Here is a 24,534-nt window from a genome sequence, read left to right as displayed (position 1 = left end):
TCATTCTCCTGCCCATCCCAAGCTGTCCGTCTCCCCTCCCACTCTCCCACCTCCCAAGCCACTTGTTCTCTCCAGAGCAGCCGAAGTGTGTGACTTACAGAATATCTGAGAGGGAGATGCCCTAGCAGTTAAGCGCATAGACCGCTCTTGCAGAGGACCTGAGTTGGGTTTCCAGCACCCATGTCAAGGAGCTCCCAACTTCCTGCACCTCTAGGTGCAGGGGACCTGACATCCGTGCCCTCCGCAGGCAGCTTATTCACGTGCACATGCCCACCCACATGCACAATTAAAATTGGAATAGCCGGGCAGTGATGGCGCACACCTTTAACCCCAGCACTCGGCAGGCAGGGACAGGTGGATCGCTGAGTTTGAGGCCAGCCTGGTCTATAGAATGAGTTCCAGGACAGCCAGAGCTTTAATGCAGAGAAAACCTGTCTCAAAAAAAAAAAAAAAAAAAAAAAAAAAGAAGAAATCTTGAAAACAAACAAAAAATCTAGGAACTGGAGAGATGGCTTGGAGGTTAAGAACCCTTGCAGAGGCCCCTGAGTTCAATCCCAGCACCCACATGGCAACTCATAACTGTCTGTAACTCTAGTTCTAGAGTTCTGACACCCTCTGCTGGTCTTCTCTGGCACTGCACACGTATGGTACAAATACATTCATTCAGTTGCAACTCTCAGAAACACATTAAAAAAAACAAAACAAACAAACAAAAACGTGTTGAGGCTGCCGCTCGGTGGCAGAGTGCTTGCCTGGCATGCACAGGGCTCCCCAGTGTTGAAAAGGATCTGCACATGCTCTGTTCTACTGCCTTCCACAGCGGTGTGTGTCCAGGGCCTCCTGCTTTCTACACTTGAACCCCCCTGCTCTTTCCCACTGACAACGCTTGTATTGTTCTGTGCCCTGGGCCTGGAATGCCGCCTCCCTCTTTTTGCCTAATTAGCTTCTGCTCATAGGTCGGGTCTGTCCCTGGATGGCTCAGGGACCGGTATTCCTCGCCCTTGAAGGATACTGCTCAGTTCCCCATCCGAGCTTTCAGTTTCATCTGACGCGTCTCTCGGAGTTTTAGATTTGTGCAATGATTTCCTTTATAATACCCTGTGACTTCTCATGGTAAGGGACCTCAGGGACTTCTGGGCATTTTGTCCCTCATTGTGTCACCACTGACACATCATTGGCGTAGGAAACAAGCCGTCGAAAGAACTGCCCGAGCTGTGATGTAAGTGTGGCCTTTCCTGCACTTCCGCTTTTCCACATCCTTCCCTTAGCAGGTTGTGGCTGCAGTTCCCGTAAACAGCAGGGAGGAATTGGGTCAGACACTGGGCTCTGGAGAATTGTAAGGTCAGTTAAGAGGATAAGCCTGTCTTCTGCCTTCAGAGGGGCTAGCCTGCAGTGGGGAGCAGTGAAGAGGCCCGAGAGCCTGCTCTCCAGCAGCCTTTAGCTGCGTTTGTAGGTACAGCCCAGACAGGAGCAAGTCCTGGGTGCCCGGGATCTCTGGGAAGAAAGGCAGTAGGGGAAAATAAGTCCAGCTGCTCTAGTCCACACCAAGTCTAAATTGTCTAGAATGTGCAAACTCTTAGTCCCAACCAGTAGTAAGCTACTTTGTTGCTCAGCAGTGTTACTGTTACCTTTGAGTCAGGGGTGGGGGAGGGTGTATCTATAGCTCAGTGGTAGACTATGTACCCAGTATGCACAGGGCTTTGAGTTCAGTCCCAAGCACTGCTAAAACAAAATCATTTACCTGCAAAGTACAGCACTAGCTGAAGATACTGTCGAACATGGAGTGGAAACAATGGAATACTTGAATGGCGTCTTTGACTTATGCCATAGCTGGCTTGTGGTGGGGATGGCGAATTCACGGCAGTTCTCTAAACCTTGGAAATGAAGCTTGTGCCTGTGAGCTGAAGATCAGCCTATGAGGGCATCAACATGTAGTAAGGCCCAGACTCCAGGGGCACATCCTGGCTGTGACCTTGACTGGTTGTGCGCTGCAGGTGCTTTCTGTGGCTTGTTGTCTCACCTCCTTATTTCCAGGTTCCATGCTCAGACCAGTTGTTAATTCATTCCTAATTGGAGATGCTAACTTGTGTCCCACCTGCTAGTGTTACAGGGGGTGGGGTGTACACAAGTGAAATAGTGTGTGTGGCACTGGAAACGGGCCTTGCACGTTCCTCTGGTGTGCTTTCTATTGCTGCAGTAGACACCATGACCAAAAGCCACCTGGGTGGGAACTGAAGCAGAGCAGGGAGGAGCTCTGTGCTCCGGTTTGCTTTCCAGGGCTTGCTCAGCCTGCTTTCTTGTATAGCGCAGGACCAGCTGCTCGGAGGTGGCCCCACCCGCCGTGGATGGATCCCTCCCACATCAGTGGTTAATCAAGAAAATGCTCCCACAGACTTATCTAGAGGGCAATCTGAGGAAAGGTGTCTTATCAGTTGAGGCTCCCTCTTCCCAGAGGACACCAACTCGTGACAAGCTGACACTAAAGATAAGTCTTCTTCAGCTACATAGTGAGTTGGAGGCCAGCCCGAGGGTTGCTATGGCTTGAATCCTAAAACTCTGTCTAGGGCAACAAGGAAATGAAGAAATGACAGACACATGTACCGAAAAGTTGGGATAGGGTGGACTAGGCTCCCGTGTGTTTATTATATAGGGTTGGACAGAGAGGCAATGTTATTCTATATAGACGAACAAGGAAATGGGGTTATTATATGCAGATAAACAAGGAGGCAGGTTATTATATTCAGCTAAACAATCAGGGTTATTATATACAGCTGAATGAGGAGGCAGGGTTAGTTGTTCTCTGTGGGAGCAGTCTCTGTAGAGGAGCCGACTCCAGGCCATAAACATCCGGGTAGGACATTTTCTGCACACACTGTCAAGATTCACACTCGAGTAGAGGGACCTTGCCACCGTTCTGAGCCTCATTGAAGGGATAGAGGGACAGTGAGGCTTTGCCAGTTTCCCGTGGGTCTGAGACTTTGTCCTTGAATGTTGTCTCAAGTCAACAGCATGTATTGACTCAGGACATCATCACACTCTCAGGGCTTCATTAGATACATAAGACCCTGCCATAAAAAAAAAAAAAAAAAAAAAAAAACAGTAAAACAGACTGTTGATTTAAAAGAAAATGGCCCCCAAAGGGAGTGGCACTATTAAGAGATGTGACTTTGTTGGGGCAAGTATGGCCTTATTGGAGGGAGTGTGTCACTGTGGAGGTGGGCTTTGAGGGCTCATATGTGCCCAATCTATGCCTAGTAAGTCAGCTTTCTTCCTGTTGCCAGGACCAAGATGTAGGGCTCTCCAACACTCCGTTTGTCCTCATGCCGCCACGTCCCGCCATGATGATAAGGGGCTAAACCTCTGAAGATGTAAGCCACCCCACTAAATGTTTTCTGTATAAGAGTTGCCATGGTCATGGTGTCTCTACACAGCAACAGGAACCCTAAGACACACGCAGAAGTAAAACTGAGTAAATAGTGGCTAGCAGCAAGGCAGAAGTGAAAAGGCCGTGAGGCAGAGTCATCGCCGCGCCTGTAGAAAGTTGCTGAAGGTGTCATGGCTGCGCCAGGCTGGGTTCTGTATGGAAGCAGGACTAGTTTGACCAACTCATTACATCCCAGAGGAGAAAAAAATCTCTGTCCATGCACACAAAGCAGCCTTATGATGCCCAAGTTAGCCATAGCCATGCAAGCTTTGTTTTGTTTGTTTTCGAGATAAGGTCTCACTCTGTCGCCCAGGCTGGTTTTAAGATTCGGTTGATCTTTCTGCCCCAGCTTCCCAATTGACTGGAGCTCTAAGTGTGTGTACTACGATGCCCAGCGCTGCCCCGCGTAGGTCTCAGTCCTCCCTGTGCTGATTTCTCTTGTCATTGTGTAGGTAGACAGTGGTGTTGGTAAACCATCACGGTGTGTCTCCACTTCTCTGGGTACATCTGCTGCCAGACCAAAGGGCCAAAACCCAGGCTCAGCTTAGGTTCATTCACCAAGATGCCAACTGTAGAGAGGGTGATTAGCAGCCGGCCTTCCTCTGACTACCATGGTATCCTTCAGCATAGACCTAATGGGTGTGGAATTGTTTTCTCACCTTAATCCTTTTATCAAATAAGAAACTGAGGCACAGAGAGGGTTAAAGCCTTGGTGAGATCACACAGTAAGCTTTTGTTAACCAGGGAAGGATCTCAGGTCTTTCACGGACTCTGCTGCCATCGCCTTGAGATGTGCTGGTATAGCAAAAGGATTTCTTCCTCCCAGTGCATCCAGGAGAAGAATGCCCACGTGAATGAAGCATTTGACACTGAATGTCCAACATTTTTTGCTGTTGTTTTATGAGGGCTTTTGTTGTTGCTGCTGTTATTTTTGTTAATTTTTTTAAAAATAGGGGTTGGAAAGATGGTTTAGTGGTTAAGATCACTTGTGGCTCTTGCAGAAAATCTGGTTTCAGTTCCCAGCACCTACATCAGAACCCCCTAACTCCAGTTCTGGGGGTTCTGACACACTCTGGACTCCATGAACACCTCTACACACCTGGCACACATAAACTCAAGCAGGCACGCACGCACGCACACAGACACACACACACACACACACCTAAACATGTGTATGGATGTTTTGCCTCTATGCATGTCCATGTATCATGTACATGCCTGGTGCCCGCAAAGGGCATTAGATCTCACAGTCTAGAGTTACAGACATTTGTGTGCTGGGAATCAAACCCAGATCTGCTGCATCTTAACCAGTGAGCATCTCTCCAGCCCTTTTCTTGTGATGTTTTTGCTTGTTTTCAGTAGTGAGGATCCACTCCAGACTTCATGAGTACTAGGCAAACATTCTACCACTGAGCCACATCCCAGCCCCTGAATTTCCTAGTATCACAGAGTAGTGGATGATTATCTACAGGGGCCACCATTTGATTCTAAGTGCTCACAGCCATACAGATAAATGTCAGTGGTTAAAATAGCCAGGTCCATAGAGATGTGGCCTCGGGACAAAGACATAGTCTACTGGTGGTGAACACTTTGGCAAACAAACCTGGCGTGAACATAACACAGCTAGCTGTAGACTTGAGCTCGGACAGCACCTTGGTGTTTCAGATATCAGAAACAGATATTAGCGGGTCCCTAGCCATTGGGACCCTCTACTTGCTTAAATGCTTCTGATAACCCTTCATTGCCTGTGCGTATGTTTAGTTGCCCGGGGTCTGGTCTATCACTGCTCACCATCCGCCCCTCTTCAACTACATTGTTGCTAGTGGACAGGCTCAGGGTTCTGTTGTTCCTTCAAGCTAGAAGTCTCTTGTCTGCATGGCAATCAGCCTGCTATGTCAGCTGATACAGCTTGTCCTCTGGAGGAACCCCACCCCATGTCCATCCCCACCAATCAGAGGAGACCTTTTTCACCCTCCTTGTTAATCTTCCTCATACTTGAGTTCTAGCCCTTGCCGTATTTGTTTGCGCACACAGCCGTAGTCTTCAAGTATAGTTTGCCAAGGGTGGAACCATATCTAATCTACCTCTGTGCCCTGTGGCGTCGCACACTGCCCAGAATGGAGCGGTGTCAGCGAGTGTTTGCTCGGTGGGTAGTGCCTTGTGAAATGGTGTTTCAGAGAGCTTGAATGAAGTCCTTCTCATGTGCACCCTCATCCTCTCTGCCGTGCAGTACCCCCAGGCAAGCTTTTCTTCTGAGATGGACAGTGTAATAAGACCTCTGTCTAGAGCCAGGCGGTGGTAGCCCTCGCCCTGAGTCCCAGCACTCGGGAGGCAGAGGCTGGCCTCTGAATTCAAGGCCAGCCTGGTCTGCAGAGTGAGCTCTAGGACAGCCAGTGCTACACAGAGACAAACAAACGGAAAGACCTCTGTCTATGATGTGATTGAGTATTAAACCATCCAAGCCCCCTTCCCCTCTGCTGTCATAGCAGCTCACTCTGCTGTTTCTCGTTCACCCCCACAAAACGTTAGAACTGCCCCCCCTTCTCTCTCTGAGTCATGCTAGAGAGGTGCTACCAAGTTTTCTCTCTGGGATGGGGCAGGAATTTGAGACAGGGTCTCTCTACATAGCCTTGGCTGTTGTGGATTCACTATGTAGATTCGACTGGCCTCAAACTCACAGAAATCCTCCTGTCTTTGTCTCCTGCATGCAAGGCATGTGCCACAGCACAATTCTCCTGTTTTCACTCCCCTCACGATCACCAAACAGCTCCAAGCATCCCAGGTCAGACTTAAATTAGGTTTTTTTTTTTTCCTTCTGTGTCTCTGTCACCATCTGGCTCCGCCTTCTTGACAGTGCTCTGAAACACGTGATTGGCTCAGAGGTCTACCTCCCACCTCCTCCGTGACTGACTCTTGTAGACGTGACAATGGGTTTTGAAGTTAGCAGTATGCATTTGTTTGCGTTTACACATATGTGCTTGTATGTGTTGCTGGAGGTGGAACCCAAGGCCTCCTGCATACTAGAAAAGCTCTATCACTGGGTCACTTCTGCAACTCCAGTTGGAACCGGATGGCCATGTCTCCTAAGCTCCTCTTCCATACAGTATCATTGCAAAACGAGGGTGACAGTGCCATGGAGTTTCAAATGAGTAATAGCAGCACGAGGAAGGCAGAAGTCCCCAGTAAGTCGAGGCTTAAGCAACCCTAACCCTGACAGTGACCAAGCAGCCTTCAGCATAAAATGAGCATCTCTCTGTACATTTACGTTTGCAGCGAGGGAGCGATAGTTATTCTGTCTGCCTCCAGGGTTAGCGTGGCAGGGAGAGGAAATCAAGTGAAGTGCATGGAAAAAAGAAAGCAGCGTCCTCGGCCTTCAGTGTGTACCACAACTACTCGGTCTTCCCCCAGCCTCAGAAACTGTGGTGCTTTGTGCTGGGCGCTGCTAGGGATAGCTTCATTTTCCTAGCGGGTTCCAGGATGGCTGTTCTTTCCTCCACACCTTGAGAAATACCGCTGTGATCAAGAAGCACAGAATAGCTGTTTGTGACAACTTCAGTGTTTTGAACCTGGATACCCAAGTTAAATCCCAGCCCTGCCAGTTCTTATACAGGAGCCTCTCTGAAAGGCCATCTCAATTGAAAAAAAGCCTTCATTTCTTCCTACGTAAAAAGGAGGTGAGAACCTCCAGCGTGGGGATTTAGTGACCATATGTGCGTGCATACCAAGCTCACCTCTGTGTCTGCCTTGTGGGTGAAAACTAAGCACCCACTACTTCTGGGTGGCTGTGAACTCCTGGGCTCAAGCTGCCCTACCAGCCCTGACGGAGGCGTCACATTTGTCGGCTCTCACGGGAAGAAAGAGAATACGGCTGGGCTTCTGGATGGGAACTAAGTCAAAAGTATGAATGGCAAATAGAAAGCCCAAAGTGTACAGTTGCACCCAGTTATATGATGTGTGAGATATTAGATGATCCTAATACGCTGAAAGGGGGCAGTTGGAAAGCACATACGGTGGTGGAGCCCCTGTGGTCGCTCTAGAGAGACTGGAGAACAGTGGTCATACCCAGAGTCTAATGGCTGCCCCTTCCGTCTCCGTGCCTGTCCGGATGGGGATCTGAGAGGGAAAAACACATAGAAGTGACTGACTGGCCCAGTTTGTTTTGTTTTAAAACAGGGAAAGAGAGATCCTGAAAAAAGTTTATGATCTTGTCGACTCCATACAAGTTCTGAGCGGATGATGGACAGGTGGGCAGTAGCCGATTGCTTAGGCTCTGCAGGAAGTGGATGTTTCTAGTTCTCAGGGGCTTGCTGGTCATGCAGTTTCTCTTGGGGGTTTCCCAGGAGCTTGTTACCCTTTCATTTTTATCCTCACAGTACAACTGTAGGGTGGGAAAAAACCAGAAAGCGGGGCCCAACACATCCACCAGTGCAGGCCCTGTTCCCAAATCTTTGACTCGGTCTGTGGAGGAGAAAGGCCTTGAGATTTAAGATCCGCAGGCGCTGCTTCTGCCTCAGCCCTGTACTTCCGTCCGTGTAAACGTGGTGGATTGCCTGCCGCCTCTGAGCTGGCTTGCCGGGCCCCACCATATGTGAGAGACTAAACTCCTTGGGAACTGAGCATGCCTTGTAGATGGTACTGTCCACGCTCTGGGACTGTAGTCACACCTACATGGAGAGTCGAGTCATAGTTAGGGAGCACATGGCTAGGCTTGTCTTGTGCCAAAACCTAGTACCTGGCACCCACCCTCATCTAGTCTGATATGGCAGTGGTGAACATACATGGACACGGAACTTGCCTGTGTGTGGAGGGCTTGGAGACGTGTCGGAACCCTAGAGGGGAATGAGTGTTCCATTATAGCTGGGTGAAAGAAAAGAAAGGCAGCGGCCAGATGGAGGCGCAGGAGGCTGTGGGAGGAGCTAAAAGCAGAGGCGTGGGGGCGCAGGAGGCTGTGGGAGGAGCTAAGAGCAGAGGTGTGGGGGCGCCTGAGGGAAGCCGTCGTGGTCAGGGCAGCCAGTCCGGTGGAGTAGCTAAAGTGACAGCCTCGGGTCCTGCCAGGCTTTTCGGTGGGATGACAGCACCAAGGGGGATGGGATGTGTGTGAGGGATTTGTGCTGAAGAATTCTGTGAAGGTGAAGCGGTGTGTAAACGGCAGAAAGCGCATGCTCCCTCATCCCTGGTTCTCGTCATGCTATTCCAAAAGTGAGACAGATGAGGCTGGAGGAGAGTCCTCTGGTGACCTGGTGTGGGTTTCTGTTGCTGTCAGGAAACACCGTGACCAGAAAGCAAGTTTGGAAGAAAGGGTTTGTGAGCTTCCACTTCCACTTTGCAGTCCGTCACTGAAGGAAGCCAGGGCAGGGTCCTGGAGCGGGAGCTGATGCAGAGGCCAGGAGAAATGCTGCTTACTGGCTTGTTGCTCATGGCTTGCGTTCTTAGACCCAGGACCAGCCCAGGGGCGGCACCACCCATAATGAACTGGGCCCTCCCCTTCCCTCATCAGTCACTAAGAAAATGCCATGCAGGCTTGCTTACAGCACTATTTTGTGGAGGCATTTTTTTTTCTTTCTTTCATTTTTTTTCTTTTTTCTTGGTTTGGCTTTGGGTTTTTTCAAGACAGGGTTTCCCTGTGTAATCCTAGCTTGGCTGTCCTGGAACTTACTCAAGATAGACCAGGCTGGCCTTGAATTCAGAGATTCTGCTTCCTGAGTGCTGGTATTAAAGATGTGCACCACCACACCCCGAGTATGAAGTTAATTTCTTAATTAAAGTTCCCTTCTCTCAGATAACTTTAGCTTGTGTCAAGTTGACATAAAGCTATCAGGGCATGCTGTAGGTGTTCTTTTTAGGTGCTTCCAAAATCTAGAAAGTGAGCTGGAGAGGAGAAGAACAGAAACTAGATGGTCTGCTCAGGGGGACGGCTGTGTTTAGCAACAAGGATTAAGAGGCAGGTCCCCAGACAGCCATGATACGTATGCCTGTAGCTACTCAGGAGGCTGAAACAGGAGGATTACAAGTTCAAGGACAGCCTGACATTCTGAGATCCTGTTTCAAAATTTAAATTTTTCTTTAAAAAAGAAAAGGAGCTATGAATTTATAGCCCAGTGGTGGGATGTTCACCCAGCGTGCTCAAGTAGTCCCTAGCACCACGTAAAGCAAGCAAGCAAGCAGCAACCTTTTCCTGTTTGGAGTCCTCCACACCAGCAGAGGGCCTCGTGCAGCAAACACAGGTCGCTGAGTTTCAGCTCATTGTCTGCAGCTTTCGTGCAGGCAGAGGATGGGGTGATCCATTCATTCACCACAGCTCGCCAGGATGACCTCTGGAGGCTCTCAGCTCTGAAAACTCTTCTTCAATGTGTACCAAATCCAGGCACCTTCGAGTCTCAGCTGGTTCTGGGCAGTTCATTTCCAAATCGTGAAATGTACAGGAGATTAGCACCACCTTGCTGTTTTGTCCGAGCTATAATTGCCAGTCCCAGGGTCCTTGCTGTTGCATTAGGCATCTGTGACTGTTGGGTCCCTCCCAGCTTCTCCTTAGACCTTTCAGAGCAGCTCCCTTTTCTGGACAGAAGGGGAAAGTGTATCCCCCAGTGTGGCTTTCCACCTCCTGGTTCTGAGTGGTTTGGACCCTTTGAAGTTGGCCTGAAGGAATCTCACTATGAGTAGCCAGCATCTGACTAGCCAGCCGTTCCCTACATCTGGTGATCAATCCTTTAAAGGCACCTCCTGAAAGCCAGATTTATGGGGGTCAGATAGATTCCATCAGGGAGAGGTTTCCGCTGCAGCCCAGAGCTGGGGGAGACGGCTGCCACACTTCCGGGTGAGGGGCACTCATGTGGCGCTGAGGAATCCTCTTAGTTCCCCACTGTTCCACCCACCATATCCTTTGTGAGGAGAGAGGGAAGAGGAGAAGGCCCGCAGCCTCCTGCCTGCATTCCTAGACACCGACTCACTGCAGCCCGCGGCCACCGGAGCAACAGAGCCCTGGGAAACGTCAAAAGGAGTTATGCTCAGGGGCTCCCTGGCCTTGGCCTCTGGGCCTTGATTTTCTTCCATCTACACTCCATTCATCAGATGGAAATCTAAAGGATAAATTTGATGTTAGCTGCAGATTTAAATAAGGGCTCCCTCCTTGCCTGATTGAATTACAGGGGAGCGTAGTACATCTGGGCTCTGTAGCTGGAGGTAAAAGAGCTTCCAGCAAGCCACCAGCCCTCAGTGTCCTGTGTGGTACCTCCCTTCCACCATGTCTCACCCCCCTGTGGCTCGTGTGGCCCCCAGCCAAGATCCTGATTCCTTCAAGACTGGCTCAAGAGATTTAATCTCAATTTGAGGTCCAAGAAAAACAGGGAGCCCACCAGCACCTCACAGGAATGAAAAGATGTTGACGCTATCTAGAACCCTAACCCAGAGCCTAGAACCCTAACCCAGAGCCTAGACAGGCAGGGGCTTTCTAAAGGCTACGCATCTAGTGCAAAAGTTGAACAGTAGTCTAATGATATTAACAGCTAGCATTTATCAACTCTTAATGTGTTTCAGACTCAATGCCAAGGGCTTAAGGGGAGTGCATTGTTGCATTCAAACCCAGACAATCTGGCTCTGGGCCCAGCTGCACTACCCCAGTCCAGCATGGTGGAGCACAGCCTATCCTGTCTAGCTTAGGTTCAAATCTTGGCTTCTCTTCCTAGTTGTTCAGTTAGATAACCTTGGTAAGCAATTTAACCTCTGTGTTCCTCAGTTCCTTCCTCTCTAAGGGGGGTGGGGTGGGTATGGCACTACCAAATAGTGGGTTAACTGTCATTCAGTGTTGCAAGCAATTCAAGGTGCAGGCTGCATGGCCATCCCATGCTCACTCTCCTCCACTGCTGAGGTGCAGGCTGCATGTCCTCTCCCTGCTCACTCTCCACTGCTGTCTGCAGTGGTAAATGGACAAACCTGAATTCAGCATCCACTACAGATGCCAAAACCTTTTAATTTTGGAGACAGGGTCTCACTATGCAGCCTGGCTGGCCTGGAACTCTCTATGACAACCAGTCTGGCTTCAAACTCCCAGAGATCCACCTGTCTCTGCTAGAATACCACACTTAGCACTCAAAGCCATTTTTAACCATGTTTCTGCATTGTCTTTGAGTTTTTACTTTTTTTGTTTTTCGAAACAGGGTTTCTCTGTAGCTTTGGTGCCTGTCCTGGAGCTAGCTCTTGTAGACCAGGCTGGCCTCGATCTCACAGAGCTCTGCCTGCCTCTACCTCCTGAATGCTGGGATTAAAGGCGTGCGCCACCACCACCTAGCTGAGTTTTTACCTTTTTTTTTTTGAGATTTTACATTTTTAAATGGTTGAGGGGGTAAACAAACAAGAAAGCCATAGGCTATTTCACATAATCAGAAAAATTACAAAATTCAAATATCAGTATCCGCAAATAAAGTTTTGTTGAAACACAGCTGCATTTATTTTTTTTATATTTTACTGAGGATGCTGTGTTGTTGAATATTGAGTAGCTATGACAGGATCTATATGATCTATAGAACCTAAAATATTTGACCTCTAACCCCTTACAGAAGAAAGTGCTCCCCCCCCCCCCAGGCATTATTCTTGCTGGCATTGAGATCCACCCTCAGTGTTAACAAGGTGTTTTCGAGCTGGCAGTGACCCCTCAGAACTGTGGTTTTGTCACTTATTCAGTGGGTGTGACATGTATGCCACACAAAAGGCTTTTTTGTTTATTTTGTTTTGTTTTTCGAGACAGGTTTTCTCTGTATAACAGCCCTGGCTCTCCTGGAACTCACTATGTAGACCAGGCTGGCCTCGAAACTCAGAGATCCACCTGCCTCTGCCTCCCGAGTGCTGGGATTAAGAAAAGCATGTGCCGCCACTGCCAGACTAAGGTTCATTTTAAAACAGTAGGGAGTGCATAGTGAGTGCTTAACCCAGGGCCAAGGATGTACCACATGCTCAGTGAATGCTCCTTGTCAGGATACAGACCTAGGCTCTTACCACACAGGCCAGCCAGGCTGCATACCCAGCTGGAGAAATGGAAAAGCATTTCTTGTCACCTAGGGATCACTTCTGTCCTGGATCTCCCTGTCACCCTTCACAGTGACAGATAGCAGTTGCTGTGTGACGTAAGGCTCTGTCTCCTGCGTAGGTGTGTATACCTGGTGGGAAGGAGCTGTGCCTCAGCCCTCCTGTCCGTCAAGGCCTGGGTGGCTCCTAGTCCCCTCCAGCAGTCTCACTTTCCCCTCTGTAGCCCTCTAGGCTGGGGAGAGGAGATCTTCTTCATGTAGGCTCCTGTCCCCGATATCCAGGGCTGTCACGCTCCTGGGCGGCACCTCAGATCATCGTCTCTTCCGCCTGTCCATTTTTCGGTGGGAGAAGCATAGTTATCACTGGACACAAGCCTGCTTTCCCTTCTGTTGCTGTAGTGAACACAGGACCAAAAGCGACTTGGGGAGGGAAGGGTTTATTTCAGCTTACAGTTCCAGGTCAGAGCCCATCCTTGAGGGGTCAGGAGAGGAGTGCAAGGCAGGAGCCTGGAGTACAAATCTTGAGGAAGGCTACTTCCTACTTGCTCTTTTCATTTTCTGCTAGTTTTTTTTTTTTTTTTTTTTTAAGACAGGGTCTTGCTGTAGGTGGTGACACACACCTTTATTCCCAGCACGCAGAAGGCAGAGGCAGAGGCTGGTGGATCTCTGAGTTCAAAGACCAGCCTGGTCTACAGAGCGAGTTCCTAGATATCCAGGGCTACATGAACCCAGTTCTTGAAAAAAAAAAAAAAAAAAAAAGACAGACTCTTCCTATGTAGTACTGGGCCTGCCGCTCTCTCCCAACTACTGGGGTTAAAAGTGTGGGCAACCGTACCTGGCCCTCTGCTAGCTTTCTTATACGTTCTAGACTCACCTGCTGGGCCCTCCACATCAACCATCAATCAAGACAGTTCCTCACGGACAGGGCCACAGACCAGTCTGATTAAGGTAATTCTTCAATTGAGGTTTCCCTTTTCTCAGGCGGCTCTAATTAGTACAGGCACAGTGGAAGAAACACCACTGCTTACTGGGGTCAATAGGTGGCTTACGGGAATGAGTGAGAGGACACAGGATGAAGCTGGGTGTCCCAGCCTCACCACTGAATGGCTTTTGGCCAGCAGCAAGTCACCTAATCTCTTGCCACTTCACTTTCCTATAATATAAGCTGGGGATGATTCCACCTCAGAGAATGCCTACCCTGGGCCTTGTTTACTTGTCCGGCAGCACAGCCCTGCCCCAGAGTGGAAGTGACCAGCCCCTTGAGGCTGTCCCCAGACCAGGCCAGAGGGAGTAGGTGGATGGGAGTCCCCACACCAGGAGAGAACCAGTCCGGAGCTGAAGATGTTTCTAGGGAGCGGCCTCCCTTGCAGGTGAGACCCCACCTCCTGTGGGTGTCGCTCTGCCGATGCTGGCTGACGTCCTATGCTTTTCACGTCTCGGCCGAGTCAGTCCCGCAGGCAGTTCTTCAGGCTGGGGACATTTGGACTCGGATGTGTTGGCCCTCCCGCGCTGTCCCGCCCTGAGCGGAGCGGTGGACGCGGGGCTACCTCCAGTTATTGTCTACCGCGCTTGCCTGCAGCCTCGCTCCCGCTCGGGCTCCACCCCTCGCTGCGAGCTCTGTTTCCTAAGAGCTGCTCCAACCATACACCTCGGTTCTGCCCGAGCCCCTCCTCTTCCTCCCTCCCTCGTTCGGGGTGGGTGGGACTGAAGGCCGGGACTAACTTGACAGCAGCATCTCATTTTTAGCTAATCACCGGCCCCTTCCCCAGAATGCCTGAGTGTCCACAGCCTCTGTAGAGAGGTGCTTCTCCCGCAGCCCCGAGGAGCCACGGAGCTCCCGAGCACTAGGGAGAGAAGCACCACCCTTTTGCCCCTGCGGGAATCTGCCAGGGAGCCAGGGGCCTAGAGTCCTCTCTCTCCTGCTGCTCCGGAGGCAGAGGTGAGCACCGGGCGGCCGGCTCCAACCAGAGGTGCCGGGAACCCCGCCTGTCATGGTGGCCGTCTGCAGCCAGCCTGAGGCACTCCCAGACGGGGTTGCAGCTGAGCCTGTTTATCTGGTGTGGGAAGAAGATGGGGAGTTACTTGTCTGTCCCGGCTTACTTCACCTCCAGAGACCCCTTTAGGTGAGTTGCTCTCCAAGTCCTCCTCCTCATCCCCTCTCCTGGCCCCTGTTCCTGAGAGGAAGGCCGTAGTCTTCCATGTTCTCCTGACTTCACTTGTTCCTGGTTTTGCCAGAAGAGCTTATACCAGGGCAGAAGCGGCCTGGAAAGGGCACCCCGATGTCCTGAAAACAGGGAGGTGAAGGAAGCGCCTAGGGAGCTGGGCTTGCCTTCCTAACACACCTTGGTTGTTACCGTTTCTGGGGAGAAGCACAAGTGGGTTGCCGTCTGTAACCCTCACATGTCTTACCTACAGGCCGTGCCGCCTGCCCAGGAGTTTGTCCCAACAAGCAGGATGGGCAGGTTTTGCCAAACTGAAAGCTGGCAAGACCTGGGTGTAAGTAGCCTGGTACACAGTAGGCACTGTGTACGTGTTCTCTTAATAGCAAGCATATTTGCCCTGGCCTTGAATGGTTTCTTAGTTCCCGAGTGAAGTTTCTAGGTCAGCCCCCAGGTCTGAGTATCTGTAGGGGCTCTCTGTGGGCCCTTCATGAGGAGGCGTGAAACTTTCTTCCCCTGACCTGTCTGTCTTTGCTCTTTGCCCCACCCCACCTTCAAGAGAAACTCCCCAGGGGGTTTCTGGCCCTCTGGGTCCCTTCTGAATGGAGCCATTCCTGCCTGGGGTGGGGCTTGTTTTTATTCTTTGGGAGAAACCTGTTTTTCTGAGGGCTGCCTCCCCTCCACCAGTAGTCCTGCCTAACTTTTTCTTCCAGCTTCCCCAGCCCAGCTTGGTGACCAGATCTCACTACTAGGATAGTAATCTGTGGCTGTCCCTGGGCAGAGGAGCTGCTGCCACGAGGTTTCAGTGAATGACTGGGCCCTTGTAGAGTGCTGGGAAGCAGAGACTGGGAGGGACTGGTCTCAGATAGTGACAGAGCAGCCATCCTGCTAGGTGCTTTTGTCTGTCAAGCCTGAAAAGAGACTGCGTAGCCCCATTTTACGGATGAAGCTCCCAGACTCAACAGCAGCAAAATGTAGGGCTTGCTTTGGTTTTGGAGTTTCTCGTCCTTGGGGGTTCAGGGGCTGCAGCTGCCTCTGTCCACATCTCCCTCACACACCTGCTCTCAGGTTCACTTTCCCCCACAACAGAGCAGAAAAGGATGCTTTTGCCAGGTTTTATTGAGGTCTTAGTTTTGTTTTTTCTGAATTGTGGAAAGAAGTTGCTCTGAGTTTCGGAGGTGAATTTTACCTTGTGGGATCCAAATGCCAAGTGTTGTAGTAGCCGTTTGTTCGGGTCCTTGTTCCTCTAAGTCCTGGAAAGGAATCTTGGGGGAAGGGTTGTTCCGTTGGCAACCAGGAACAGTGTGCCCTTTTCATCTGTGTGGTCATGAGCTTCTCTGGAGCTGGAGCAGGTAGTGAGCTTCTGAGAGCCGGGTCCCCAGGGCCTCCCAGGTCCAGCCGTCCTTTGTCTTGTTCTACACCAGCCTCTGGGAAACCTGATGACCTCACCTCCATTCCCCAGGCTCTGTTTGCCCAGCTGGAATCAAAAGGGCACTGGCTTGCTGTAGACCCTCTGCCCTCTCCACATTCCTGAAGCTACTGCTGAAGGGGGGGCAGCACGAGGCTTTGTGCCCCAGGGGAGGGACCGCCTGAACTCTCTGCTTTTCTAAGCTTTCTGGCTAAATCACTACCTGGTCATAAAGCTGCCTCCCATCAGCCCCCTCCTTCCTACGTGTGCTCCTCTGTGACCAAGTGCCTGTCCCCTCCCGAGGCCTGTTTGTTCCTACACAGAAAGAAGTCAGGGATGAGACTTCCTGGGCTCCTGAACCAGAGCCCTTCCTGGATTGTGTCAAACAAGTTAAGTCCTTGACCCTCAGGCCTCCAGAGGAGTAAAGTCCCGGAGTTCTGGGCTGTGGTTGCAAGGAAGGTGACGCAACCAGATTCCATGGGACGTGATCAGGCGTGACCATGTGATGGGGAAAGAGGGAGATGGGAAGGAAGGATGTCATCTCTGTACCCTGTACACCCCTCGGCCTGGCAGGCCTCACTAGCAGAGAGCACATGGTCTTCCTTGCCTGCCCCAGGTAAGGAAACACCTCAGACTGTGCGTTTACAGAAGACGTAAACTAGGGAGTGGTCTTTTTGTGTGGTGCTGGTGAGGCCACAGCAGCACACATTTATCAGTAGGAGCTCTTGTCACTAGTCGGAAGAGTGCCGGGTGCCCTCTCCACCCCATCTCTGAAGCAATTCCCTAGTATAGAATTTCCCTTAATGTCCAACATTGGTTTAATGAGCTTGCTTCGTACATTATCTCTTGAAGAAAACAAACACAGCTTTGCATTATAAATTAGCAACCCATGTTTAAAAAGAAAACTTACTCAACTTAGTAATAAGCTTTGGCAGCCTCCCTTCAGCCTTCTGAGACTTTCTTATCTGAAGAAACGAAGGGCTTGGATCAGGTAAATGGTTCCTAACTGTAACTTGTTTGGCTACTCAGGCGTGCAAACTTTCCCCCTCCCAGGGAGAGGAAGCCCTCTGTGGAGCCGCACACATTATTTGAACCGCCAGCCTCCTGGCTTTGCAGTTCACGCCGTGGTTGAGCAGAAACTTGGTGTATGTTGGGTGGATTCTGTAAAAACGGAATAACAACTTAGTCCACACGAGGCGCGGTGTGTTTGCAGATGATTTCTTTCAATCCATAGGGTCTTCGGGGAGAAGCGCCAGAGGGGGTGTGGCGGTGGATCCAAGCCCCTGTTCATACCTGCCCTGGTGCGCCCTGGAGGACAGTTGGCACCCCTACTTCGTGGTACCCTCTGGTTATGTAGCTTCTCTTTCTCCTCTCAGAGACAAGAGGCCGACAGTAGCAGCCAGAGCTACTTCTCGAGAGATGAGAGCATCCAGCTCAGCCTTCCCCAGGACATGGGAGGGCCTGTGCTTTAGTATGTGTAAATCCACCCAAGTGATGTTTCTTCAGTTTCCTCACGCCACGGGCTTGAGAGCTTACCTGTAAACATGGCTCCGGTTCCGATGTGTGTGAAGGTGGGGCCTGTATCACTTGGCTTCTCCCAGCACTTATCTGGCCGGTCGGTCCTTAGGTGTTGTAGATGCACAGTAATGAGGCCCTGATTGCTAAGACTCCAGAAAATTCATCCCAGCACCTCCCCTTTCTCCCGAGAAGCCTGCTTAATTCTAGGTGAAGAGATCTGTATTCCCTGGGCGTGGAGGGAAGAGGGTCCATCTCCATTGCCCTTACTGTTCTCAAATTGGAGAAGGAAGGAACTGGAACACTTCTTGGGCAGCTGCTGTGAGTGCCACTTGGGGGCATTTCACCTGATGTTATTTTCATAGCTCCACGAGAGTCATTAAGCAGCTGGCTTCAGTGAAAGGTGGCAGTTACCTGGGGAGATCTCAGCTGGTCATTGCCGCCTTCTCTGTAGATTGAGGGCGGAGGGAAGTAGCACCCTGTTCTCATTCATCCTCTGTCTGTCTGCCCAAGCCATCTGTCGCCTTAAAAGAGCCTTTCAAAGTCTGCCCTTAGGTTCAGCTTGTGTCCGTGGCCTCCTGTGTGTCTCTCTGAGGTTTTTAACTTTGTGTACCCTGGATCCTCAAGAGCCCTGGTTTCTGACCCACTACTACTGCCTCCTAGCTGAGTGCTTTGGGGTCTGATCCAGAGAAGACTGACTTGTTGAAGCTCTCAAAAACTGAAAGCTGGGGGAGGGGGAGGAAAAAGCCATGGCTTATGAGACTCTGAGGTGGGACAGCATCTTTGAGTGGTGCCTCCTCTCCACAGTGTGTTTTGGATTCTGTGACAGACATTACCACTGGAGAACAGAATAGTGGGTACGTGAATGAAGAGAATTGATCCAGTTACACTGGCTGAGCTAAGGGGGAAACAGCATGAAGGGCTAGCACTCAACTTGGGCTGTCACGGCTCCAGTCTTCCAGTTACTGGAGACAGGAATCCCGAGCCTGGCAGTTAAGACATGCCGTGTCTGAGGTAAGCTGCGGCGGAGATGGGTTCCTAGCCGAGTACGCGCGGATTCAGGTCACAGCTCCGTCACCTGGGTGTTGATCAACTAATAGCAGATAGCGTTAATAGCTCAGCTAGCGCTCTGAAGTCTCCAGTGGCCTGAGAGTCCCGTTGAGTTACTTGTCAAGAGCAGAGCTTAAGGGACCTGCAGCCAGTTCTGTCAGCTGCTCGCCGTCTGTACCTCAGGCACCTGTGCAGTATCTGGCCGTACTCTACAAAGGCATTCCATGACACACGACGTGCGTTGGCGATGTCATTCTCCAGCCAGGTGTGCTTCCCAGCAGGCTGGTGTGGCTGCTACTGCATGCCTACACTTGTTTCTCTGCCTGTTCCCTTGCCTGGCAAAAGCTACTTGCAGTGAACAAAAGCAGGATACTGGCAGTAGAAAGGAGGGTGTGTTCTGGTGCTCCCATACCCTGAGGTGGCGCACATACCATTGTGAGGGTGTAACAGAGCCCAGGCCTGCAGTCGGGTACAAATATGCCTGCACCAGCTTTTCGCTATAGCAGACTGGAGAGGGTCAGGTCTGATGACTTGGGACCTTAGTACTCCCACGTTAGCTCATGGTTGCTCCTGACACATGGTTCCTGCACGATTTGCAGCTTGAAAACATTTGCTGAAGGCCTACTCTGCCTAGCCCATGGCCTGGATGCTGAGTGTACCAAGAGGGACTAGGACCCTGTCTCTCCTCTCAAGCACTTTACAGTCTGATGAAAGAGAAGCCGCTTACACAAGAATGTGAAGTCAGGAGTGGGAAGACGAGAAGCCCTTGCTTCTAGTGCTGGCTTCCCTGCTAGGGGCCTCCCAGTCACTCAGAACCATTTACCCTCACAGCCACGCTGAGTGCCTGAGACCATCTTACCATTTCACGGAGAAGGGGGATAACCCAGCTCGGTAGGTGGCAGGTGGTGTTTCAGAGACCTCAAGTAGCTCCTCGGACACTTCTAGGAGACACATTTTCACAATCAAACTTCCGGTTCCTGGCTGGGTAGTGGTGGCACACGTCTTTAATCCCAGCACTCAGGAGGAAGAGACGGGGAATCTCTGAGTTTGAGGTCAGCCTGGTCTACAGAGTGAGTTCCAGGACAGCCAGGGCTACACAGAGAAACCCTGTCTCAAAACACCAAAAACAAAACAAACAAACAAAAACCAAAGGGAAAAAAACCCAACTTCCTGTTCTCTAGATCAGTCTTTCAGTCTTTCTGTTCCTTTTTGCACAGTGCTTCCTGAGCCCAGGTAGATGCATCGGCTAGGAGAAGGCTCCAGAACCCTGCGCTTTGATCATTTGTTTTATGTAAGAGCCTCTGTCCTGCTAGACCTTGGAGAAGGATCCTGACGTTGGCTGTTAATTACATCTGGCTAACAAAGCTTCTAAGAAAGCCAGGCATGGTGATGAATGCCTTTACTGTCAGTACTTGAAGATGGACATCTCTGTGTTCCAAGGCAGCTAGGGCTACATAGTAAGACCCTGCCTCAAACACAGTCCTCTAAGGGAATTTGTCCAAGCTGGGTATAGTGGGAGGTTAAGGCAAGAGGATTGCTGTGAGCTCAGGACTATCCTGGGTTACAGAGTGAACATCTATCTCAGATCAAACAAACAAACAAAAACAATAACAAAGCCAGGTATGGTAGCATACATTTAACCCCAGCACTCGGGAACCGGACACAGGAGGTTCTCTGAGTTGGAAGCCAGCCTGGTCTACATAGTAAGTTTCAGGATAACCAGGAGTACACAGAAAGACTGTCTCAAAAAAATAAAAGTTGTCCAAAGCTGCCTAACTAGTCCAATGACATATGAGCTGTCACCTCTCATTTCAGTTAACATTTGTTTTGTCCCTGCTGCACCTGAACTTTTATATAAGCTATCTGCATTTATACACATATATATCTGCTGCACTGGACCTTTTATATAAGCTATCTGCATTTATACACATATATATCTGCTGCACTGGATCTTTTATATAAGCTGTCTGTGCGTTTATACACATACATATCTGCTGTCTCACTCATCTCTACAGCAGTCTGTTCACAGGTGAGGAACTGACCAGAAAGGTGAAGTGTCTTACCCGGGCACAATCAGTAAGTGGCAGTCTGTCCTCATGGTGTAGATGCCTACAATCCCAGCTACTTGACAGGCTTGGGCGGAAAGATCTCTTGAGTCCAGAACCAGGCTGGGTGATATAGTAAGACCCATCCATCTCAATAAAAGAGAGTCTAACTGAAAGGAAGGAGGTACATTGACTGGGTGGCCAGGGAGCTGGCTCTGAGCTGTGTGTGCTGGGAGGCCCAGGAAGGGAATGGAGGTGCCAGTGCAGACACAGGTTGAGGGCCACTGAAGCGAGTGAACTAGCCCACCAGGTGACAGCTATTACTCTTTTTATTATTATTATTATTCATTATGTATCCAGTGTTTTGCAGGCCAAAAGAGGGCCTCAGATCTTACTACAGATGGTTGTGAGCCACCATGTGGTTGCTGGGAATTGAACTCAGGACCTCTGGAACAGTAGGCAGTGCTCTTAACCACTGAGCCATCTCTCCAGCCCCCACAGCTATTACTCCTAAGGCTAAGAAAATTAACAAATTTCACCTTTGATCCTAGCACTCAAGAGGCTGAGGCCAGAGTTCAAGGCCAGCCTGGTCTACAGAGAGAGTTCCAGGACAGCCAGAACTACATAGTGAGACTCTACCTGCCTGTCCTGGAACCACTTGGCTGCCGGCAGCCACCTATAACCAGGAGATCTGATACCTTCTCGCTTCACAGGTACTAGGCACACCTGGTACACAGACACACATCAAGGCAAACGCTCATATACATAATGTTACAAAGGAGAGGGCTACTTGTTTGTCCCAGTCGCCCAGCTAGCTTAGCCCCGAAATAACCACACAGAAATTGTATTCATTAAACACTGCTTGGCTCATTAGCTCTAACTTCTTATTGGCTAACTCTTATATTTTAATTTAACCCATTTCTGTTAATCTGTATCTTACCACATGGCTGTGGCTTACGGGGTAAAATTCTAACCGGCATCTGTCTCAGGCAGAGGATCCATGGCTTCTCCCTGACTCTGCTTTCTTCCTCCCAGAATTTAGTCCTGTCTTCTCTGCCTACCTAAGTTCTGCCCTATTAGGCCAGGCAGTTTCTTTATTCATTAACCAATACAAGCAACACACATTACCTCCCCTTTTCTGTTTAAATAAAAAGGAAGGTTTTAGCCTTCTCAGCTTGGTCGATCACCTTCCTGGACCTGGGGGGAGTTGGGAGGACCTTGGTCTTAGCATAGAGTGGGGAACCCTGATGGCTCCTTGGCCTTGAGAAGGAGGGAGGGGAGGGATGGGTGGAGGGGAGGGGAGGGGAGGGGTGGGGGAGGAGGAGGGGAGGGAAGGGGGAGGAGGAGGGAAGGAGATGGAAATTTTTAAATATAAAAAAAATAAACCATGAGAAAAAAAAAAGGAAGGTTTTACTTAAAATCAATAAATCTGCATAAATGTGTATAAATAAATAAATGTGCCAACATATTTAAATGAAAAATGGTACAATAAACTATGAAAAAGCCTTAAATTGTCAAGAAAAGAACAACTTAGGCTAATTACAATATTAAAAATTGTAGCTGGGCATTGGTGGCACATGCCAATAATCCCCAGCACTCAGGAGGCAGAGACAGGCAGATCTCTGAGTTTGAGGCCAACCTGCTCTACAGAGCGAGTTCTAGTCCAGCCAGGGCTACACAGAGAAAAAAAAGCGTGTGTGTGTGTGTGTGTGTGTGCTCTATTCTGAAATTTACAACTCCAATGAAATGGGCTTTTTTTTCAAATCTTGCCAGGTAGTTGGAGGCCAGTTTAACCAACAGTGAGAAATAATAGAAGTTTCTTGAGAAAGGAGAGAGAAAGAGAAAATATTAATGACAATAGTCAAGGCCTAGTGGCGGCCTAGCTTATCATTGCAGGGAGGTAGAGGCAGAAGAATTGGGAGTTGGGGTCTGCCCTGGGGCTGAACTGTGCTTTTGTGGCCTACCTGGGATACATGTGCTCCTGTCTCAAAAAAGAAAGGAAGATTTATTTTTTTTAAAGACAGGACCTCACTATGTGGCTGCCCTAGGACTCATACATAGGTCTCAGACTCAGAGATCATCCTGCTTCAGTTTCCCAAGTGCTGGGATTAAAGGAATGCTCTACCATCCCCTGATGATAACCTCTTCTGGGAGCCAGAAGGCTGACTCCGTGGGTAAAGGCCCCCTGACCTGGAGCACAAGTCAAGGGAGAGGGAGACAACCAGCTCCACAGAGGTCTTCTGAGCAGCGTATGTGTGAGCGCACACACCGTATGTGCGATGAGCACACTAAACAGTTGTAAGCGCTGTCCCTCCTGAGCTGGTGTGACTCCACTGATAGTGCAGTCTGACCCTCACAAAGCCACAGTGGGAAGTGAGGAGTCTGCTTGAATATACAATGTATATTTATATGAAAACTTTCAAAAATGACAAGGTCTCACTGTGTCCTTAGAACTCCCTGTGTAGACCAGGCTGGCCTCTAGTGCAGAGACCCGCCTGCCTCTGCCTCCTGAGTGCTGGGATTAAAGATGTGTGCCAAACAAGCCTGGCTCAAAAATATTTTGTCAAATGTGTATGGCGTACATGTTCGTAATCTCCGTACGCAGGAGGTGGAGGTGAACAGGTCAGGGGTCCACGGTTCTCTTCAGGTAGCTCAGCTACATGAGACCCAGTGTCAACAGCAACAAAAAGCCTTCTGATCTGCCCCCCCTCCCTTGACTTTATAAAAGTTAGAACTCATTACCTCTGGCAGCCGTTCTTACTCATCCTGCTGTCCTACACACTGTTCTGATGCTGCGAACACACACACACTTCCTCCAACAAGGGCACCTGCTCATCCTTTCATCCTTTCGGTCAGCTCCGCCCTCATTGACTAAGCATCCATATATATGAGCCTGTGCGGCCAGTCTTACCCAGATCACCAAGCTCATCTGCTGAATTTGTGGGATGAGGTTGTTTGTTTGTTTGTTTTTGTTTTGAGACAGGTTTTCTTTGTATAGCGGTGTAAGTGCTGGGATTAAAGGTGCACCACTATCGGATTTTGTTTTATTGGGGCCACAGAGATGGCTCAGTGGTTAAAAGCACTTGTTGCTCTTGCAGAGGGACCTGATCCAGTTCCCAGCACCTCTGTGATGCTCTCAAGCGTTCTTGACTGTAGTTCTAGAGGCTCTGATATCTTAGGAACCGTGCATGACTTGATAGACATATATACATGCAGAAGAAACATACACACAAAAGAAACTGAGTCTTTAAGGTTTTATTAATTTTAATTATTTTAATTTAATGTATATGTATCAGGCCCAAAAAATAAAACCTGAGAATAAATGGCTAACTGTGGTGCCTGTTAGCATGCCAAAGCACGCTGGCCTCCAGGCTCACTCAGGGTCACCGCGACCTCTTTTTAGCTACCCCCCCCCACCACTACCCTAACCCCTGCTCCTGGACTCCCTGTGCTGGCTCCTCATTCCCTGATAACCCTGCGGCTCTCTCTCTCTCTCTCTCTCTCTCTCTCTCTCTCTCTCTCTCTTCCTCTCTCAGCCCCTCCCTCCTTCCCACCTAGTCTCATCTGTCCACAGTCTCTTTGACTTCTTCTCTTGATCTCTCCATCTCCCTCCTCATGGCCCTGTCCATTCTGCTAGCCATGTTCACTTTACTACTTTGTCTGCTCTGGACCCTTCCGATGCCTCTGGTTGTGGTCTCCCTCATATCTACAATAAAAACTTTCCCCTCGACCATGCCCTGGAGCCGTGGTGTCTTTGGTTTATGGCGTGTCAGTGATTAGGTGTGTGTGTGTGTGTGTGTGTGTGTGTGTGTGTGTGCGTGCGTGTGTGCGCGCGCGCAGGTGGCACTCTCAGAGGCCAGAGGTGTTTGGACCCTCACTGCTGAAGATATGAGCAATTGGGAACCAGTGAGGAGGG

At 50.0% G+C, this 24,534-nt stretch overlaps 1 protein-coding gene across 2 annotated transcripts in view; it reads left to right on the top strand.

The window, feature by feature from the left end:
* Positions 1–24,534, top strand: part of Limk2 (LIM domain kinase 2) — a 65,445-nt gene that overhangs the window by 22,106 nt on the left and 18,805 nt on the right. The window contains exon 1 of one of the 2 annotated variants that reach the window (XM_038348318.2): positions 14,146–14,564. The exons of the other annotated variant lie outside the window; for it this stretch is intronic. Coding sequence (XP_038204246.1) covers positions 14,512–14,564 — 53 coding nt within the window. The 5' untranslated portion in view covers positions 14,146–14,511. Of the gene's footprint in view, positions 1–14,145; positions 14,565–24,534 lie in introns of those variants that run through there. 2 annotated transcript variants of the gene reach the window in all.

The sequence above is a fragment of the Arvicola amphibius genome, chromosome 1 (genome assembly GCF_903992535.2).
Source record: "Arvicola amphibius chromosome 1, mArvAmp1.2, whole genome shotgun sequence".
Classification (NCBI taxonomy): Eukaryota; Metazoa; Chordata; class Mammalia; order Rodentia; family Cricetidae; genus Arvicola; species Arvicola amphibius.
The sequence above is the reverse complement of the archived record's forward strand: the minus strand, read 5'-3'. Positions and strand labels throughout refer to the sequence as shown.